Here is a 19,930-nt window from a genome sequence, read left to right on the forward strand (position 1 = left end):
ATGTTTAATTAAAAGCTTCATTGTGCCGAGACCCACGTATGCTAGCATTTATTAGAATCTGATTTAAAAACATGAATGGCACAGTGTTATAGAGAAGGCAGGGTAATTGTCTGGCTTTCACATTCCAACTTTGTATCTCAGGATCAAAGAGCTTGAACTGATTAAAGGAAACAGAATGAATAAAGTTCAAATGACTCTGCCTTATGCACAAAATGTACCACAGCTCGGGTCACTGAGATTTTAGCAATATGCTAATTTTTCCACTATCTTCAAGGAATCTTACGACTAAAAATAAAGACTTGAACATCTCTTGAGTTATCTGTTGAATAAGATTTTGAAAGACATTTTTTTCCAACCTGGCAGCAAAACTTGGAAAACATATTTCAACCAGTGTTCGGATTATCCCATCACATTATAGCATTCATATTGCTCTAGAAACCTACTTTTTCTCTGGACGCTACTCTGTACAGGTCGTTATCCTGCTTTTGACATGACAGATAAGACCACCAGCCGAGGATCTGAAAAACTTTCACATTCAGCTTGGAGTAGGATCTAGACTAGGAGGTATGCCATCTCATGCCCAGAAACAAGCTGGTGGAAATTCACCCACAACTACAATTTGACTCCTTTGTATGGGTCTATTATCAGCATTATGGAAGGCTACACCAGTACACCCAGGAGCATTCTAGGACTACTGCGAGATCAGCCATCACGGTTACTTGGCACAGACATGTGATTGTTCCTCAAAGTTCTAAGTACCAGGCCTTGTTCACCTGCTCACAGGACTAAGTGCCAGGCTTTATTCTCATGCTCCATAAAATTGTAGAAGGTGCACCTCTACAGCATCGTACATCACTTTTAACCAATCATCATGCTTACAGATTTCACAGCAATTTTGGGAGACTGGCACTGATCAATTGTACTTTCTTGTGAGAAAAGGCCTCAGCAAAGGCTATCAGATCTCTGATACTCTTTTTCAGGAAAATGGACAATCAAGTCCGTGCAGTTTTAGTAAAAATCTCCGACCTGGTGGAGCCTGCTCTAGATTCTTGAGAGAAGGAATAGGTAAAACTAAAATATCATTTTTTTCTAGTATACCCAGAAACGTTCTAGCGGGAGTTTGGGTATTGCCCCTTCTGCTCTGTAGGTACAGAACCTAGAACTGGGAAAGACACTTCGCCCAACCTTTTTAAAGTAGAGCTAGGCATACACTTTCACCTCCAATGCCAGTCAGAGGACGCATCTGTGGCCTTCTGCAAGAGCACACCACACTTTATTGATCGATTATCAGTGACAATCTATACTCTTAATACAAAAAGAAGATTTCTTACCGGATTGTCCAGGTGGAGGAACGCCTGACGGACCTCTCGGGAGACAAAGAAAGACAGTAAGGACCGCTGCTTTGTTGCCAGAACATGGCTCGATCGCAATAGGCTTTGGAACACCCTGAAAGAAAGAGAATTACTCCATGAAGTCATGTGTGTAAGTCAGTAGACTGGCATGCATGTAGCTAACACAGTTAGTGTACAGGCCCTTCTACTCGATGCTCTATGCGGTCAATTACAGGCCCTTCTACTCAATGCTCTATGCGGTCAATTACAGGCCCTTCTACTCAATGCTCTATGCGGTCAATTACAGGCCCTTCTACTCAATGCTCTATGCGGTCAAGTACAGGCCCTTCTACTCAATGCAGTCAATTACAGGCCCTTCTACTCAATGCTCTATGCGGTCAATTACAGGCCCTTCTACTCAATGCTCTATGCGGTCAATTACAGGCCCTTCTACTCAATGCTCTATGCGGTCAAGTACAGGCCCTTCTACTCAATGCATCAATTACAGGCCCTTCTACTCAATGCTCTATGCGGTCAATTACAGGCCCTTCTACTCAATGCTCTATGCGGTCAAGTACAGGCCCTTCTACTCAATGCAGTCAATTACAGGCCCTTCTACTCAATGCTCTATGCGGTCAATTACAGGCCCTTCTACTCAATGCTCTATGCGGTCAATTACAGGCCCTTCTACTCAATGCTCTATGTGGTCAATTACAGGCCCTTCTACTCTATGCTCTATGCAGTCAATTGTTTCTTGTTCATCCTAAGTGTCCCTGTTAAAACACTGAAAGAGAGGCTCTGCGTGCACTCACTGCGATACAGGAGTTGGACAATGTTCAGTCAACAGCGCAGTTGGGATTGTGTCCTACTTTGCAGGGATCAGGTTTTCATGATATTTCTCTAGCTGCATTACAACATATCTTGGAACTCACTGTACAGGACTGTTGTGCTCTTTCGCAATGACACGTGCATGTGACATGATCTTTGAGGAAGTGTCCTTTTTTGTGCCTCTATCATGCAATTCATTTTTATGGCTGTATTTGCACTTTTAGAGCCACAAAAACAATGATGCTGAAATACACCCTCCAACATCTCTAGCAAAGAAATGAACGGCGTCAAAGTAGGGGCGTCATCAATTTCCAGGGGCATAAATCTAAGGAGAGAGAGGCAGTAAATGTGGCCAGGAAGGTAAAGGTACTCAAATGGATAAATGCCTGAATGCCGGCAGCAAAGGGGAAAAGACTATTTTAAGCATATTGGTGAGAGTGCGATATCAAGGTCAGGGTCGAGGCAGATTATTATGTAAAACACCCCAAAAACCCCTTATGGCATAGGTGTGGTCTTGAAGACCGTTGGAACCAAAAATAAATAAGTAAAAAAAAACAATTATAGGCGGAACCAGTTTGAAAAGCTAAACCCTTGAACTAATACTTTTTTTTAATATTGGAGACAGAGAGCCCGAAGAGGGGCACCAGATGAGAGCCAGAGGAATACATGGAGCTGAGGAGGGAGCTAGGACACAACACTGCCGGAGCTTGCTTACTCGGGGGTGCTTGGGGCACTGGAGGTGGGGGGCACTCAGGGCTATTAAAGCCGCTCAGAAGCGGGGGGCGGCGGCTGCATCTCTAGGAACCTGGCTCTATAATTTAAAAGTCACATGAACAATTCCAGAATTCCTGGCAGTGACAGATGCTACCCCACTTCACAAAAATGGGGAAAAGAAGATAGCTGACAATGACAGTTGAAGCACGTGGCCATCGGTGATGGGAAACTAATGGAATTTCTCACAAAGGCAGAAATAATCGAGCACAGATTCACTGGGAGATACTGATGCTAGACCAAGGTAAATCGGGAAAATGTTATAGCTACATGAGCTTGTGACCAGCGAAATATTAAGTTAAGACAATGGGGGGGATGAAATCCACTCTGATGTTACCCAAGTGTAAAGTAGCATCCCATATATGGACTTCGGTCAGTAAAGAAACCTAAGCAGCAGAGTGCAAAATGGTCACTGTATGATGAAGATCACTGCTTCTACAGGAACAAAAACTGTTTCTTTGGTTACATTACTGGAAACTTAGGTGGCATGCCTCCTCGAACCTCAAATTCGGCAATGTTCCACTGTGATGATGTCCTACAACTATCACACATTATTTCACAAAATAAACATATGGTGAAGCATACTTCTGACAAACACCTGAACTCTAGCTAATAATTTAGATTATTCCTCGTAGTCATGCTTACCTTAGAAATAGCTGACCCCGCCTCCTCTAACCTAATCACACTATACAGTGCACAGCAATTGGTCCAGTGACTTCTGAATAATGCCTCTGCATTTGCAGGTCTCTGCGGGCTGTCCAGTAGCTCGAAGAATAGGGCCAGACCTAGTCTTACACTAAAGCGATGTCTTTGTCTGCACAAGCAGGCCTGCTGGGACATATTGCTACAACCTTAGCCTGCTGCTGTACATCAGGCACATTCAGTAGAAGTTTTCAGTTCCACCTGCTTGCAGTGAAGGTTTGATCCCAGACGAATCTGGGTCACAGACCATGTTTAGATGCAGTAGATTCGACTAGTGCTGCTTCAAATTCTTTTAGATCTACACGGATGAAATCGTGGTGAATCCCAATTTTTTTTGGATTACAAAAGAGGTGCCCGGTGACCCAACACCTTCCATTCTTTCCTGGCGCAACCCTGGCCTTCCTCTCACCCGGTCTGCTTCCCGGAAGTTTTCTGTTCAGGTTTCTCTCACTGAATGCTCACCTCCTGATGTCAGAATACTGCCCTGTTCAGACTCCTTGCCCTGTTTCCTCACTGCTTCCTACTGTCTTCCTTTCTTCCGTCACCAACATCTGAGGTACAAAGCGCATTCCTCATCCCATGGGACTAGATCGGGGTCCACTCAATTTGCCTCTGGCCTCTTTTAGGCCGCACACATCCTTTAATTTAGCTAGAAACACGATGATCGAGACATTAGAGTCCAACATTTGCTGTCGTTTTACAGGGAGTGTCAAGCCAACCAAGATCTCACTAACCCAGGGTGTAATGCAATGTTAAGTCTGTCTGATAGAGCGGCATATCTTTTTGAAAGCAGACATTCGCATTCCAATTAAGGTTTACAGGTGAAATTGTGCAATTAGGTAAAAGTGAGACTGGGCTAATGCGCCTCTGGACTATTTAAAGCCACGTGAGCTTCTCTTATTTTGTTGCTTGAGTCACAGTCAAGCTGCTAGTAAGAGTCACTAACGGAAGTGACCGAGACAAGTGTCGCCATCACAGTTAGAAATAAGGTTCCAAACGCCTGTAAGCCTGCCTAGCAGCACAGAAAGAGAAAACACAAAGCTGACACATGTAGCCTTCTGACAGGCCTTGTTGTTATTTAATTGAATGCAGCGTCACTTACTAGACTAGGCTAGTCTTAGACAAACATACATGGAGGATTATCATGGCGAAATATAGCATCAATTAGTTGGACATGTTTGTGCCAGGGTGGAAGTGAACTGCTTGGACGGCGTCCATGGAATACCAGGCCAATGAGTACAGATGAGGTCTATTTGGCAGTGCATCACATGGAGCAGTGGACAACACCTTTGTTTGGAGTCATTTAATACAGGGTGTGTGTTGTCATCTTCATACTTACACAGTAAAGGGTGACTTATAAATGAGTTGAGCAGTCAATGGATGGGAGCCATGTTGGTAAGATAGTGTAGTGGGCTGGTCCCATGTGTTCAGGAGGTACAAGTAGATGCTGTAGACGTGGCCAGGTAGAAGTAGATGAAGTTTATTAAGTTCTTAGATGTATATACAGCAAATCTCACCAGGAGCAGCCTCCTAGCTGCTCAGCCCATCTTCCCAACTGCCTCACACACACACAGGCACCCAAGCATTTGACTTACATTAACATTCTACGCGGAACACTCACACTGGCTGAGCAGCTAGGTACAGGATGAAAGGGAACATATTAACATGACCTGAGGATATTACACATCCTCTCCCTTTTACACTGAAAATTATTAGGACCCAAACTAAAATGAAAACAATTATACACAGAAATGTCCAAAAGATTAAAACAGTCCATAAGCCCAGGGATGCATGGTGAAATACATCACGAGAGGGAAAACAGACACACTAAGGAGGAAAGGATAGAAAAACACACTAACACCATCCTCCTCCTTTAATAGTGAACAAATAAAAATATAAGAAGAGCTCACATACAACAAGTGAGCATAACACACATGACAAGAGGGTAAACTTAACCCAGACTAGAATACAATGGGTGGAACGACACTCAAGGAAGTACTCTTCACGTGAGAAGACTGCGGCGAAAACACCATACGCCACCCCTCATGTGAGGAAAACTGTGGGACTAAAACCCAAGTGAAAAATAAAAAACAAAGTTTGGGACTGACACCCAAATGTACAGATTACATCACATGGGACTAACACCCAAGGACTTGTGCAGCATGGGAAAACAGATGCAGCACAGTGTGGCATCAAAAGATGAATATCCACACACATGACAACGTACATAGAAGTGAAGGGACTGACACCCAACACCAAAATAACAAAGGTGGGACTAACACCCCCTTTAAACTGGAAATGGGGCTGAAACCCATTCCAAAAGTAAGTAACTGTGAACGTGGGGTCATGGGACTAAAAACCCACTCCCATCCCTAGGAAGGGATAAGTGCTAATCCATTGTGCTTTGCACACGTGGATTTGTATCCCATCCTCGTCGCCAAAAATGTAGTGGGCTGGTCCCATGTGTTCAGGAGGTACAAGTAGACACTGGAGACGTTGCCAGGTAGAAGTAGATGAAGTTTATTAGGTTCTTAGATGTATATACAGCAAACCCCACCAGCGCAGCCTCCTAGCTGCTCAGCCCATCTTCCCAACTGTCTCACACACACACAGGCACCCAAGCATTCCACTCACACTAACATTCTACGCGGAACACTCACACTGGCTGAGCAGCTAGGTACAGGATGAAAGGGAACATATTAACATGACCTGAGGATATTACAGATAGGCCAATGATTTAAGCCCTCACTGCAGAGCTTTATGTCCACGTCATAGTTTTGAACCCCTGCAGGCTAAACTTGACTATGCATCTTCATGAGACCATTAACCTGCGTATGACTGGGAAGTGTGGCAGTGACACCTCGTATTTACAGTACTACAAAACAGGAGACTCTGTGGAGGCGCGAGGTAGAAAGCAAGCAATAAATTACTATATTCTTACTTTGTTAAATTGGGCTACAGCTGACTCTGCGAAAGCACTTGGGGAGTGATGGTAAACACTGTTAATAATAAGGAAAACGAGGTGACAAGTAAGGCGCCACAGGGATCTCCCTGTAATTGTCGACTGCTTAATGAATCCTTAAGTGACAATGCAGAGGAGCTGAAATGGAAGTCATTGCTGCCTGCAGAGGACACCGAGCTCTCTTGTAGGGCTGAGGAAGCGTAAAAAGAGCACAACTTAAAAAAACTGGAGGGCTGTGTAGGAGACGGCAGCTTATTTACAAGGAAGATACATCAGAGAGATGCACTGATGGACCAGAGCCACGGTCACTGGCGGACGTGGACCATCGCAGCATCCATGACGCTGCCTAGACTCTTGTAGCACATGACTTCCACTGATGGACGGACCTCTTGTTATCAGTGCGCTTCACCAGCATCACTCACTTCCATGTGGGCTCCAAAGCGCAGTACGGTACTCATGCATACCCTGGTGGCTTATACTGCTGCATCCAGGGCTCGGGCCTTTGTTGCGTGCACTCCATGGAGTATTCTTTAGTTATGTAGATGTGTGTCGAAGGAGTAGGGCCTCTGGCCCTCCTGGGCGGGCTCCATATTGTACTCCCTGGCTATTTAACAGTGCTCCTAGAGGTTGGGCCTCTGAGGCTCCCCGGTGGACTCGGTATCATTCCCTGTGGTTATTTATCCTCCTGGAAATTCGGCATGGATACAGCCCTCGTGCACCTTTTTGGACACCCCTGAAAAATCTCCAAGAGAAGAATTGGTAATTTGGATACCGTCTTTTGCATTGAGACACTAGGACAAACAGTTTGTTCAGTAAACCCCTTTACCACACTGTCTGATGTGTGCTGGTACAGTTTAACCATAAGCCCCAGAACAGCTTTCTTGATTTTGAAAGTAAACTTGACTTGGAGTCCATCTTACATGTTCTTGACCATTCAAATGGGTAATGTAGGGTCAGTAAAGTGCACTATATGCCACTAATCTGCTTAATGATTGGTCAGAGGCATAAGAGAAAGGTGACCAAATGACACCCCGTGTATGTGACAACTTTCTAGACTGATTTCGTTTGCAAAATAATCTGCTTGAGTGAGTGGTCTTGTTTTCACTGGACTGCAGCAGCTGGTGGCATTCATTTGTAAAGGGCAGCCCAGGACGGGAAAGGTGGTGTTCCGATGGCATGCTGTACTTTGAAAAGGCGGCCACATATAACGTACAAATACTGTAGCACTGGGTTTTATTGTGTCGTCTCGTGGCTGTGGCGCTCAGTCAAGCCCACTCACTAATTGTCCTGACTCGGAGCCTCGGTGAGTCAGCTGTACTCGATCGCCTGCCGTGCTCCCGCAGTCATCCATGCATTAGTAGTTGCGGCGCGCCGCGGGACGGAACACGCGGCCTGCTGTAAATGGCATTGCCACCGCGGAGCCAGGCGGGCAGCTTGACTTGTCGAGACCTGGCGAGATGGTCCCGCGCGGACCCGCCGTTCATTCCACCCGCTGTTCGATGGTAAACACGATCGCTGCAGTCACGCAGCCAATTGCACGGCTCATTACCCCGGCCGCTAACAGAGCAAAGAGAGAGGGCCGACGACCCCCTCAGCTAAATTTGTTTAGAGAAACTATTTCAGGATAATTCGTTTTTCGAAATAGGAACATATTCGGAGGCGATCATAAGGCCAGTGTAAAAGACCCGCACATGGCCTACTGTGCTTTCGGCTTTCTTCAGCTCGGTGTGCACTTCAGGTCCAAGAACCGTGTCGAGGCAAGACGCGCGTAGCAGCTCATGACCCCTGCTGGGCACATGGAGTACAACACCCTGCTTCCACCTCTGCCAGTGGGCAGAATAACAGCAGCATTCCGAGCTCGCGACTGTACACGGCGTGTACCAGCACGACGTGTTAAAGTCAGCTGTCGAAGTGCATAAAAAAGTAAGGGAACTGTGATGCTGTGCACAATGGGGGTGGGGCGAATAAGATGGGTCAGGGTCAAAGGCGTAGCTCCAAAAAATAATCTGTAACTTTTTTTGATCTTTCACCTTCAGGTATGTACATATAAAAAACACACACACAGCTTAAATGTAAAATAAATGCAAGTTATGTTAATCAGTGGGAACTGCACTATTGTACTTTTTTGAAGGTCTGTGTCTGTAACCAAACAGCCCCCCTGCAATGTATGTATAGGGGCCCCCTCCGGACTCAATCAGGAGTTCTCCAGCCATAGTATTGTGATGAGGGGCCTGTGTTACACCACTGGCTCAGACCAATCCTGGCGCTGCTCTCAGCATGGGAGCAGCTTCTGGATTGGATGGGGAGCCTGTGCCTTCTCAGAGACTGCTGGGATTTAAGGATCGAGGCGAAAATTATTATTTTCCTCTAAATTCTCCGTCCATCCCCCCTGCCTCCCCAACACCTCCACTTTCTTTTGGGGCCTAGCCACTGACACAGGCCCCTGCAGGGCAAGGGCCTGTGTAACACATCTTTAAAAAGCACAGACTGCACAGGTCAGCTGGTAACTCCTTTACCTACCACTCAAAAATAATAAATGTGTGTCATCAGGAAGTGTCAAGTGATCCCATTCATTAAAGTCAATCCCGGCTTCCACGTTCCCTTTACAATTGCAGATTAACTCGTTGCGCACATTTACATTTCTTTCAGGCAAGCAGGCACCCTGGCATTAAGGCTTGTTTGGCTGTCTGCTGCTCCCTTGGTTTCACAGCACAGGTGACTCCCTGTCTTAAACTTCAGCTGAAGCACTTTAGTGGTCAGAATTAACTGTCCCAAGACAGTTATCTTTTCATAGAAAGTAGAAGAACTGTTTTCCTTAAATCAAAAAAGTATGGGTACGTCATGTACCTCCGAACCCACCCACTTTGACCACTGGTTAAAGTACAATGCATGGTCTAGCATTAGTCAATAAATGTCTTTACAATGTATCAATATACAACATGAGGGATGAGGAAACTGCTATGTATGACTGCACATTTGAATGTGAGGGTCTACTTATGCTGCACACTGTTGTGGTGTACCATACTTTGGCATCCGCTATATGTCTGTATGAAGCACAGCGGGACAATGTGTAGCTGTACAATGCATGAGTGAAAATTATACTGGTGTACTAGGAATGGGAATATAAATGTCAAGCTCCCAAATGGGCAACTTTGAGTGCTATGAGGCAGAAGAAGCAGCAGCTAGATTTGACACATATATGGGGGGGAGGGGGGGGATAACTAGCATTTTTATAAGTTTTGCCGTGGCCAAGAGCTGGTAGGTGAAAAGAATTAGCAAAAAGTTATAAGTATTCATTTGCAATAGTACAATTACTCCTCTGTTTGCTGTCATACTCAATTTTACATTATTAGGTAGCTGTCAGATACTTTTCTTAAAGGTTTATATTTCAAATGAGAAAAAAATACCAGATTTCTCTGCTTTTCCCCTTTTTTTACGGGTATGGACATAGTAAGACGCTGGCCAGGTGGCAGCCCAGGTGGCAGTGCTGCCCTTTACAAATGTCATGTTACAGGACTTAGAATTATAGCAGGGCACCAGGGAAAAACCTGTTTGTGTTTTCATTGGGGACTTCTGGGCGAAATCGAAGAATAGAAAACAGGAGTGAAGTTAGAGATGTCGAAGGAGCTGCTCCGAATCCCGAGGGGAAAAACATCCCCTTTATTCACCGCAAACCATGAACATGTTCTGTATGGCACCCCACACCCTCTTCACCTGTTCGGCTGAGCATCGCAGGGGTAGAAAAGTCCGGCTCAATAACACCTTCCCTTTGTAACCCCCACAACATCATGTTATAGATACCTTGTGTTCTGCCATCCAGCCCTACCACCCTTTGCATTCCCTCCACTCCCCAAATATTTAAATACCTGATGCCTTGTCACCCACCGCCACCAACACACCTAGTGCCTAGAGGCAGAGAGCAGAGCTATGAAACCTTTTAGGCTCCCCGCTACAGTTCTAAAATGCATTGCTCTGCAATGTATGACTGAACGTATGGCTGTAGAACATGTTAATGTACCAGATACAGCTGTATAATAGATGTGTACACCATGTAGGTGCTCAGTGTACATCTACAATGCATGGCTGTATAATCCAGTGATACTGCATGGCTGTACAAAATATGACTGTAGAATTTATTGCTGCCCAGTATATAGGACACACCATATGGGTGCGCAACATTTGAGTATAGAATGCACAGATGTACAACACATGGCTGCCCAACATTTAGGAGTACAGTGTGTATCACAGAGATACAAATAGTTGTGCAATATCTGATTCTTTACAACATTTCAGTATAATGTATGGCTGTACAATTTAAGCGGTGACAAGGCACAGCTGTGCAAAAACTTACACTGTAAATATACCTGTGTGCAATGTATGATTATAAAAGGTATTGTTTTCGAAAGTAAGCCTGAATTTATAGGTTTACCAAATGCATAATTCTATGCAAATTTTCAGCACCTACAAATTTGGGTAGAGCTTTCTGAGAATGGCAACCACAGATAGTTCGTATAATGTGAGTTACACAAAGCCAAACATCTGTCTCCTTATAAGCTTAGAGTCAACAGTTTATGAACAAAATTATATTCAGAGAAGTGTTCGCACCAGCAGGTCATATGCTTCTGAGTGGTCCTGGGCGCTGATTTAAAAAAAGAAATCGTAAAAAGAAACTGTTGGTAAAGGAAGATGGATTCCTACCCTTGCACATTCGCTCATCATCCCCATACACTACAGGGCCTCACACCTCCTCATGTGCCAGCATCGGTGACTTACAACAAGGCACGTTCTTAACCAACCTTTGAACTCTTTCACTGCGTTCGAGGCCCTGCAGGGCGTGGCCTTTCCCCGCCCCTGAGGAGAGCTTCATTGGCGCAGGCACACTGGAAAGCAGGCCTGCCTGCTATATGGCCCCACCTCTGGAAGCAGCGCATTTCATTTTCAAAAGTACAGCATTATGGCGCAGGATCCATAGATCACGTACGTCGCGACGCGCGCGCCGCTCTCGCATGCCAGCAGAGCAATTAGGAAATTGACTCGAGGAATTAAGGAGTAATGCGGCCATGTTCCCCCTGCCAGCCGCAATAAGTATTTTGACAAGGAGAATCTAAGCTGTGACAGCCAGCACAAATACTGAGTTGATAGCGAGCTAAAATATTAACGGAAATGCAAATACCTATTCATTTATCATGTGTCCGGCTCCTGGCTGAGAGACTTTTAACACTGCACTCCAACCAAAGCTCCTTGAAATGTAATTGCAGTCTTTGCTAGCCCTCATGTCAGACCACAGCTTTCATTGCTAAGCATTCTCTTTCATTTTTAAAAAGGAAATGGCGATTACTGCACGGTATGGGGTAAAGCAGTAAACCAGTGGTCATTCGATGGGCACATATACCATGTGCCCATTGAATGAGCACTGGTTTGCTGCTACTTTTGAAAATTAATGCGGTCTGTAGTCGACAGGTAGAGTGTATCTCAATGTGTAAAGTGCTTAGAGCGGGTTTGGGTTAGCCAATTTCAAACTACCGGCTTTTGGTGATCTTTCTCTTCAAGCCACCCCCTTAGTTAGACATTGTTCAATCACATTTCACAGTAGCCCGCCAGTGACGGGCTCTCTCATCATTCTGCGTCCTTTCTCATCCTAGAAGTTCTTTCAGTCCAATAATGAGGGCCTATTTTTACCTGCCTCAAAATCCTACTGATGATCTCTTGGGTCACTGCGCTCCCTGCTTTCCATTCTCGACTCCTATCCGTCCAAAGATCATCCTTGGTGACGAAAGCACATAAATGGGCCGCTTGCTTCAATTGATTTGCATGGCATGACACACATTTTATTTCTTGCTTTGGCACCTGAAAATGGTAATCACCCATCTTGGATGCTGGTGCATTAGTGGCCATCTTAGAATGTTTACCCTAAACTAAAACAAAAAGCATTCCTTTATGACCACCCAAGCATGTGCATTTATGCTGACGCACAGGCAACCACCTTGTATGTTTTTTTTAGGTCTCGCCTGACCCAGCGCATGCGCTGGTCTGGAGAGACATTTTGTGAGGGATCCAAAAAGTGCTACCAGGCCAGCCTAGAGCTACAGTGCATGTGCGTGGGCGCGCACGTCGCGCTTTTCCGCGATTACTTTCACTTTTGCGGATGTTTGATCGCGATCGCTCACTTTCGCGGCCGCAGGGCCACTTTGATGTTCTCCGTGAGGCTTCAATAGATTGCAGCAGTTAAAACAAGCATTGGCATAGCCAATAGGTCTCGCTTTTGGGACCTTATAAGTGTTTAGTTATGCAACTGTTGCATGGCTAAACACTTATAAGGTCCCAAAGGCGAGACCTATTGGCTATGCCAATGCTTGTTTAAATTACCTTTCCAGATGGCCAACAGTCATTTCCAAACAGTAAATTATTAAAAATAATGTGTGAGGCCAACACAAACATAGGCAAAGCTAAAAGTTATGCACCTGGTGTTCTTAGGTGAGCAATCGACTTTGCCAATGCTTGTTCTTTTACAGTCTCTACAGGTCATTAGGACCCTATTAATCCATTTATTAAGTTCAATATTGTTGATTGAACAAATCTCACTGGACTCCAAGTCAGAACATAATGTGTAAATGCATCATGGCTTACTTGCAACAGACTCCTTAGAGCAGGATGCGTGTTACAAGAGCTGACTGACAATGCTCTGGTTTGGGACAAAGCTGGGACTAAGTACATTCTCAGATAATACAACAGGTAAGGAGATGCCTGAATGGAGCTGCTAGCCTTTTTCTGTTGTTTTTGGTGTATGTCTCAAAGTGGTCTTCAGAAAGTAACCGAAGTCTCCTGAATCCTCCCAATTTCACTTTTATGGAAGGGATTCGCTGGGCACAGTGCCTTCCTTACATAATACAGGCTTAGGAGAGCTAACATTTTAATGCCCATTACAGACAGCTAGTAATAAGGTGGAATAGAAAGCACTAATACAGCCCCCAGGAATGGTATCTTTCAGAGGTCAATGCATCCCTGTGCAACAGAACCGCTTCATTTGAATATCAGATCCTGCAACATAAATAAAGAACATGGGGCAAGGCACCTGGGCTCACTACCTGTTGCACCAACCAACAAGAAACATGTAAGCTCAAGCAATACAGTCACCAGCCCTTCACAACTGCTGACAGTGACTAAAAAAAGGTGATGGATGGAATGCTTGAATTTATGTTAGCCACTGGCAATCATTCAGGGCTGCATTCCAGTTGTTCAACCACCATCCCACTCTAGACAGAAGCTCGCCCCATGCAAATGAGAACTGACCCTGCTCGTCATGGAACAGTCAATCCCAAAATGCCAGGTGAAGCCCCCTCCACAAAGGAGCACAAGAACAACCCAAGACCAGTTTCGACCTATCTGTGCCTCTTCAGGAAGGTGCAGCTTGAGTCCCATGGTTCAGTGAGCACCAGACCCATGTCAGGCCACACCTGTCACATTTAGGGCATCAACTACAACAAACAAGGTGGTGAAGGATGGAATTAAAGTCAGCCACTGGAGATCGTTCAGGGTCATATTTCCGTTATAAACCCTCCATGCCACTCTAGTCAGAAGCTCACCCTATGCAAAACAGAACTAACCCTGCTCATCACGGAACAGTTCATTCTAAGCTGCCAATTGAAGCCCCCTCCACAAAGGAGCATAAACAACCTCAGACCAGTTTTAGCCTATTTGGGCCTCTTCATTAGGGTGCAGCTTGAGTCCCATGGCCCAATGAAGACCGGGCCTACATCCAGGCACACCCGTCACATTTAGGGCATCAACTACAACAGAGAACAAGTGATGGATAGAATGCTTGAATTAATCTTAGTCACTGGTGATCGCTTGTTGTCACATTCTAGTCCATCATTTTTCGCCCGTCATGCCACTCTAGAAAGCCCGCCTTATACAAATCACTACTAACCTTGTTCCTCCTGGGAACAGTACATCCTGGGCTACAGGAGGGAATACAAGCAACCACACTCCATGTTTGGCACGATTGCTATTGAGTTAGTGACACTATCCCCAAAGATCAGCACCCTAACACCCTATTTAGTTTTTTCATGTAGCACTTAGTAGATGTATTTAACGTGCGTCTAATCACTCCCAGGGTTCAATGGTAAGGGAACTGTTCTATAGGAGGACGAGCGAATTTTCCCAGGATCACTCAGTGAGATCAAGTGGGAAATACTAGATGAGGCCACATGTTTCCTAGTCCCACAGCCAACAATCTACCTTTTGCTCATATGTCTTTCCTCCCAATATTGGGGCAATGGAAAAAAAAAGACATCTTATAAAAGAATGGCATTGAATGACAACAATAAAAAGATACAATCCTGCTGAAGAATACAGAAAGCAACAATCACAAACATTAACAGTAAAAGCTATAAATGAATAACAGGCAGACTATGTTTGCATGCATTTACAAGCACTTGAGGCCAAAAAATGGGATGTATGTTTTTTGTGACAAGGCCAGTGAGGATTATACACCACTGTTATAGTAACTTTGGAGCACTTATGTTATCAACCACGTCAGTTTCTGCACAGAGACACTTTGTTAGCATATAAAGCATTCATAATTATGGTCACCAGGCATTCAGCCACACGCAGCAAACAGCTCTATTGCGACAAAGCCTCAGCGCAGTCACAGCCGCTTTGTCATTCATGGCATTAATCACAATGATGTCATTTTGCCATACGGCAGGGCACTGCTTCCATCAGTCACCGAATTAAGCTCAATTTCACAAATTAACAGTTTACTCTGCATGACAATTCATCTTCATTACATTGTCTCAGTTCTTATCCTCTTCCTTGTGGTATGTATGACTGGATTCCGTGAACTGTCCAGATGTGGACGAGCGATGGGGGCGACAGTGGGTCTGCCAGAGGCAGAGGTGAGGGGAAGAGGAAAGCAGGGGTGAGAGAGAAGCAAGGGACTAGAGAAGGAGCTATCTTGAGATGAAAGCCAAACAAACTTAAGGGTGTGCGGTGAAAGAAAACCAAAGAGAGGCTGTGGGGGAAAGGTGGCTGAGAATGAGAGATGGAGATTAAAAGTAACTCCAGAGAGATGAAGGTGAACGGATGAGATGAAAGATACAAGAGTGAGAATGAGAAAGAACAAGCATAGTCTGGGAGTGTGTCAGAGGCCTATTCCCGAGCAAGAGGTCTATCTCAGTCTATCTTAGTCTGGGAGTGTGTATGGACATGACTGTGTTTTGATGGCAAGACAGGGGCGAGAGGTTCAAGTAGAGCTCATTTCCTTGTTCTCTTCCATTTCAGTCTCAATCCTCCCAAGCGTTTGAACTGACCTGTGTTTAAGCTGGAAGGGAATATTTATAGGGCACTCAGTATATCTTTGTTATCCTATATAAACCAGACCCCTTCTCTTCAGTTGGCTCCCCAACACCGGCCGAACCCCGGCATGTTACCAAGCCACACCGACACGCACCCACGGACCCTTCACCTGCCGAACCTGCAAGTTCACCTGCCTCCGGACCTGCACGGCACCCGCCAAGCCGACCCCCAGCAGCAACCACCTGAAGTGCATCCTGCTCAACACCCGCTCCGTCCACAGACACGCCATCGATCTCTGGAACCTCCTCAACACCACCTCCCCAGACGTTGCCTTCCTCACGGAAACCTGGATGAACGCCTCCTCAGCGCCCGACATCGCCATCGCCATCCCGGACGGATACAAGATCACCCGGAGGGACCGCGCCAACCAGACGGGAGGAGGCATCGCCATCGTCCACAAGAAAACCATCCGCATCTCGACCAACACCGAAGACACCCTCACAACCGCCGAACACCTGCATTTCCAGATCCACACCGACCCCAAAACCACCCTCAGAGGCACCCTCACCTACAGACCACCGGGACCTCGCACACAATTCAGCGAAGACATCGCCGACTTCATCAGCCCGCACGCCCTCCCCTCCGCTGACTACATCCTCCTGAGGGACCTCAACTTCCACCTGGAGAACAACAACGACCACAACACCACCACCCTGCTGGACAACCTCGCCAACCTTGGTCTCAAGCAGCTGGTGACCACCCCCACCCACTACGCGGGACACACACTCGATGCCGTCTTCTCATCCAGCAAGGACATCGTCATCAGCCACGCCACCGGACTCCACTGGACGGACCACAGCTGCGTCCACTTCAGCTTCAGAAGAACCACGACCCACCACCACCAGCAACAGGCTGCACGCAGAAGCTGGAACAAGATCACAGCAGAACAGCTCGCCGCATCCCTGAGCCAGGACCCACCCCCCAGCTCAGCGAACCCCAGCCAGGCCGCCATCAACCTCACGAAGTGGATCAGCAACTGCGCAGACGACCTCGCCCCACTGAGGACCCCGCCTAGCAGATCTGGCAGCAGAAGAGCACCCTGGTTCACCGACGAACTCAAGAGCTCCAAGAAGAACTGCCGAGCCCTCGAGAGAGCCTGGCGCATAGACCGAACAACAGACAACATGACCACCCTCAAGCTCGCCACCCGAAAACACCACCAACTGATCCACGCCACCAAGAAAATCGCATTCAAGGCACGACTGGACAACAACGCACACAACAGCAAGGAACTCTTCAACATCGTCAAAGAGCTCTCCAACCCCAACGCCGGAAACAAAGACATCACCCCATCCCAAGACCTCAGCAACTCCCTCGCCTCCTACTTCTACAACAAGATCGCAGACATACACAACAGCTTCAGCACACAACCAACGCACCCCACGACTGCACCAACGCCCCCCACCGCCATCGTCCGCGCCTGGACCCCAATCACCACCGAAGACACCATCCGTACGATGAACTCCATCCACTCCGGATCTCCAACGGACCCCTGCCCGCACCACGTCTTCTACAAAGCCGACGCCGTAATCGCACCCCAGCTGCGGGACATCATCAGCACCTCCTTTGACACCGCCACATTTCCAGAGAGCTGGAAGCACGCCGAACTCAGCGCTCTACTGAAGAAACCATCAGCGGACCCCACCGAACTAAAAAACTACCGACCCATCTCGCTCCTCCCGTTTCCAGCCAAAGTCATCGAGAAGACCGTCAACAAACAGCTGGCCACCTTCCTCGAAACGAACGGATCCCTCGACCGCTCGCAGTCTGGCTTCCGAGCCAACCACAGCACGGAGACCGCACTCATCGCAGCTACTGACGACATCCGAGACCCGCTTGACAACGGAGAAACAGCGGCCCTCATCCTCCTGGACCTCTCCGCAGCGTTCGACACTGTCTGCCACCGCATCCTAGTGCAGCGCCTCAGCAACATCGGAATCCGGGAGAAGGCACTAGAGTGGATCATCTCCTTCCTCGCCGGAATGACACAGAGAGTCCGCCTACCCCCGTTCAAATCAGAAGCCACCAAAGTCATCTGCGGCGTTCCTCAAGGCTCCTCGCTCAGCCCCACCCTCTTCAATGCCTACATGAGCCCCCTTGCGGCCATCGCACGCCAACACAACCTCAACATCATCTCCTACGCCGACGACACCCAGCTGATCCTCTCCCTCACCAACGACCCCGCCACCGCCAGAGCCAACCTACACGAAGGGATGAAAGAGGTAGCAGAGTGGATGATGAACAGCCGCCTGAAACTGAACGCAGACAAGACGGAAGTTCTCATCCTGGGCTCCTCACCCTCCGCCTGGGACAACTCCTGGTGGCCCCCCGCACTGGGCAGCGCACCCAAACCAACAGACCACGCACGCAACCTGGGCTTCATCTTGGACTCCTCCCTCTCCATGACCAGACAAGTCAACGCCGTCTCCTCGACATGCTTCAACATCCTCCGCATGCTACGTAAGATCTTCCGGTGGATCCCCACCGAGACCAGGAAGACGGTCACCCAGGCCCTCGTCACCAGCCGACTGGACTACGGCAACGCCCTCTACGCCGGAACCACCGCCAAGCTCCAGAAGAGACTCCAGCGGATCCAGAACGCCTCAGCAAGACTCATCCTCGACATCCCCCGACACAGCCACATCTCCGGCCACCTGAGAGACCTGCACTGGCTTCCGGTCAACAAGAGAATCTCCTTCCGCCTCCTTACCCACGCACACAAAGCCCTACACAACCAAGGCCCAAGATACCTCAACAGCCACCTCAACTTCTACACTCCCACTCGTCAGCTCCGATCGTCCGGCCACGCCCTCGCAGCCGTCCCCCGCATCCGAAGAGCCACCACTGGAGGACAGTCCTTCTCCTACCTGGCCGCCAAGACCTGGAACTCCCTCTCGACCCGCCTCCGCCTGACCCAAGACCACCTCGCCTTCAGGAAGCAGCTCAAGACTTGGCTGTTCGAGCAGTAACGGACCCCCCCCCCCTCCCCCTAGCGCCTTGAGACCCTCCGGGTGAGTAGTGCGCTTTATAAATGCCCTGATTGATTGATTGACGCTGCGGTTCCTTTGCAGACGGGATAAATGTCTTCCGGGAGGATGGGTGTCAGTAGCCTCATGGGTGATTTGTAGGGTAGCTCCCGCTTGGCACTGGAGTATCATCGTTCTTGCGAGGGGATAATTTACAGGGAAAGGCTGTCAGTGAATCAAGTTCTGCCTATTATTTCTTCCCAGGACTTCCTTCTTTGAGAAGTAGGGTCAAAGTACTTTTGGGTCTGAGATCTATGTACCCCTAAATATGACGTTCCAAAGTTAGGCAAAAAAGAACAGACTGGGACCCTCTATTTATTATTATTATTATTTTTAACAAGCATTTATTGAGAGCATGGCTATCCGAGTCGGGCTTCCCAGCACCAGCCATCCCTGCTGGAGTCCGAACCAAGTTAAGTGTACAAGTCAGTCTTCAGTTTCTTTCTAAAGCTCAACAAATCATCATTAAGTCTAAGACTAATGGGCAAGGAGTTCCAGAATTTGGGAGCCAGGTAGGAAAAAGAGCTGCCTCCACCTCTGGCTCTCTTAATTCTTGGAACCGTAAGAAGACCTAGCTTAGGTGACCTAAGTGCCCTGTTGGCCTTGTAGAGGTTAATAAGCTGGTGAAGAATCTGTGGGCCTGCTCTATGTTTAGCACAATGAGAAATGCATAATGCTTGAATTGAATTCTTTTGTTTATTGGCAGCCAATGCAGTGTGGCATGCGCCGGACGAGCTCACTGAAATCTGGGGACACCTAACAACATTCGGGCAGCTGCATTCTGGACAATCTGCAGCTTGTTAGTCGCTGAAAATGGACTGCCTAGAAAAAAGAATTGCCATAATCAAGGTGAGATCGTACAGGTCTCTCCACCACTGTTCTTGTACATTCATAAGGAACCATTTAATCACTTTCCTCAGGACTCTAAGAAGTCCAAAAGAAATCACAGTGGG

The 19,930-nt window shown here is 47.2% G+C and overlaps 1 protein-coding gene across 1 annotated transcript in view; it reads right to left on the minus strand.

Moving 5' to 3' along the window:
- The window catches only part of ATRNL1 (attractin like 1), a 2,333,760-nt gene that overhangs the window by 180,396 nt on the left and 2,133,434 nt on the right, over nt 1-19,930 (minus strand). The window contains exon 28 of the mRNA XM_085603276.1: nt 1,332-1,446. Coding sequence (XP_085459402.1) covers nt 1,332-1,446 — 115 coding nt within the window. The remainder of the gene's footprint in view (nt 1-1,331; nt 1,447-19,930) is intronic.

The sequence above is a fragment of the Triturus cristatus genome, chromosome 1_2, assembly GCF_964204655.1.
Source record: "Triturus cristatus chromosome 1_2, aTriCri1.1, whole genome shotgun sequence".
Taxonomy (NCBI): domain Eukaryota; kingdom Metazoa; phylum Chordata; class Amphibia; order Caudata; family Salamandridae; genus Triturus; species Triturus cristatus.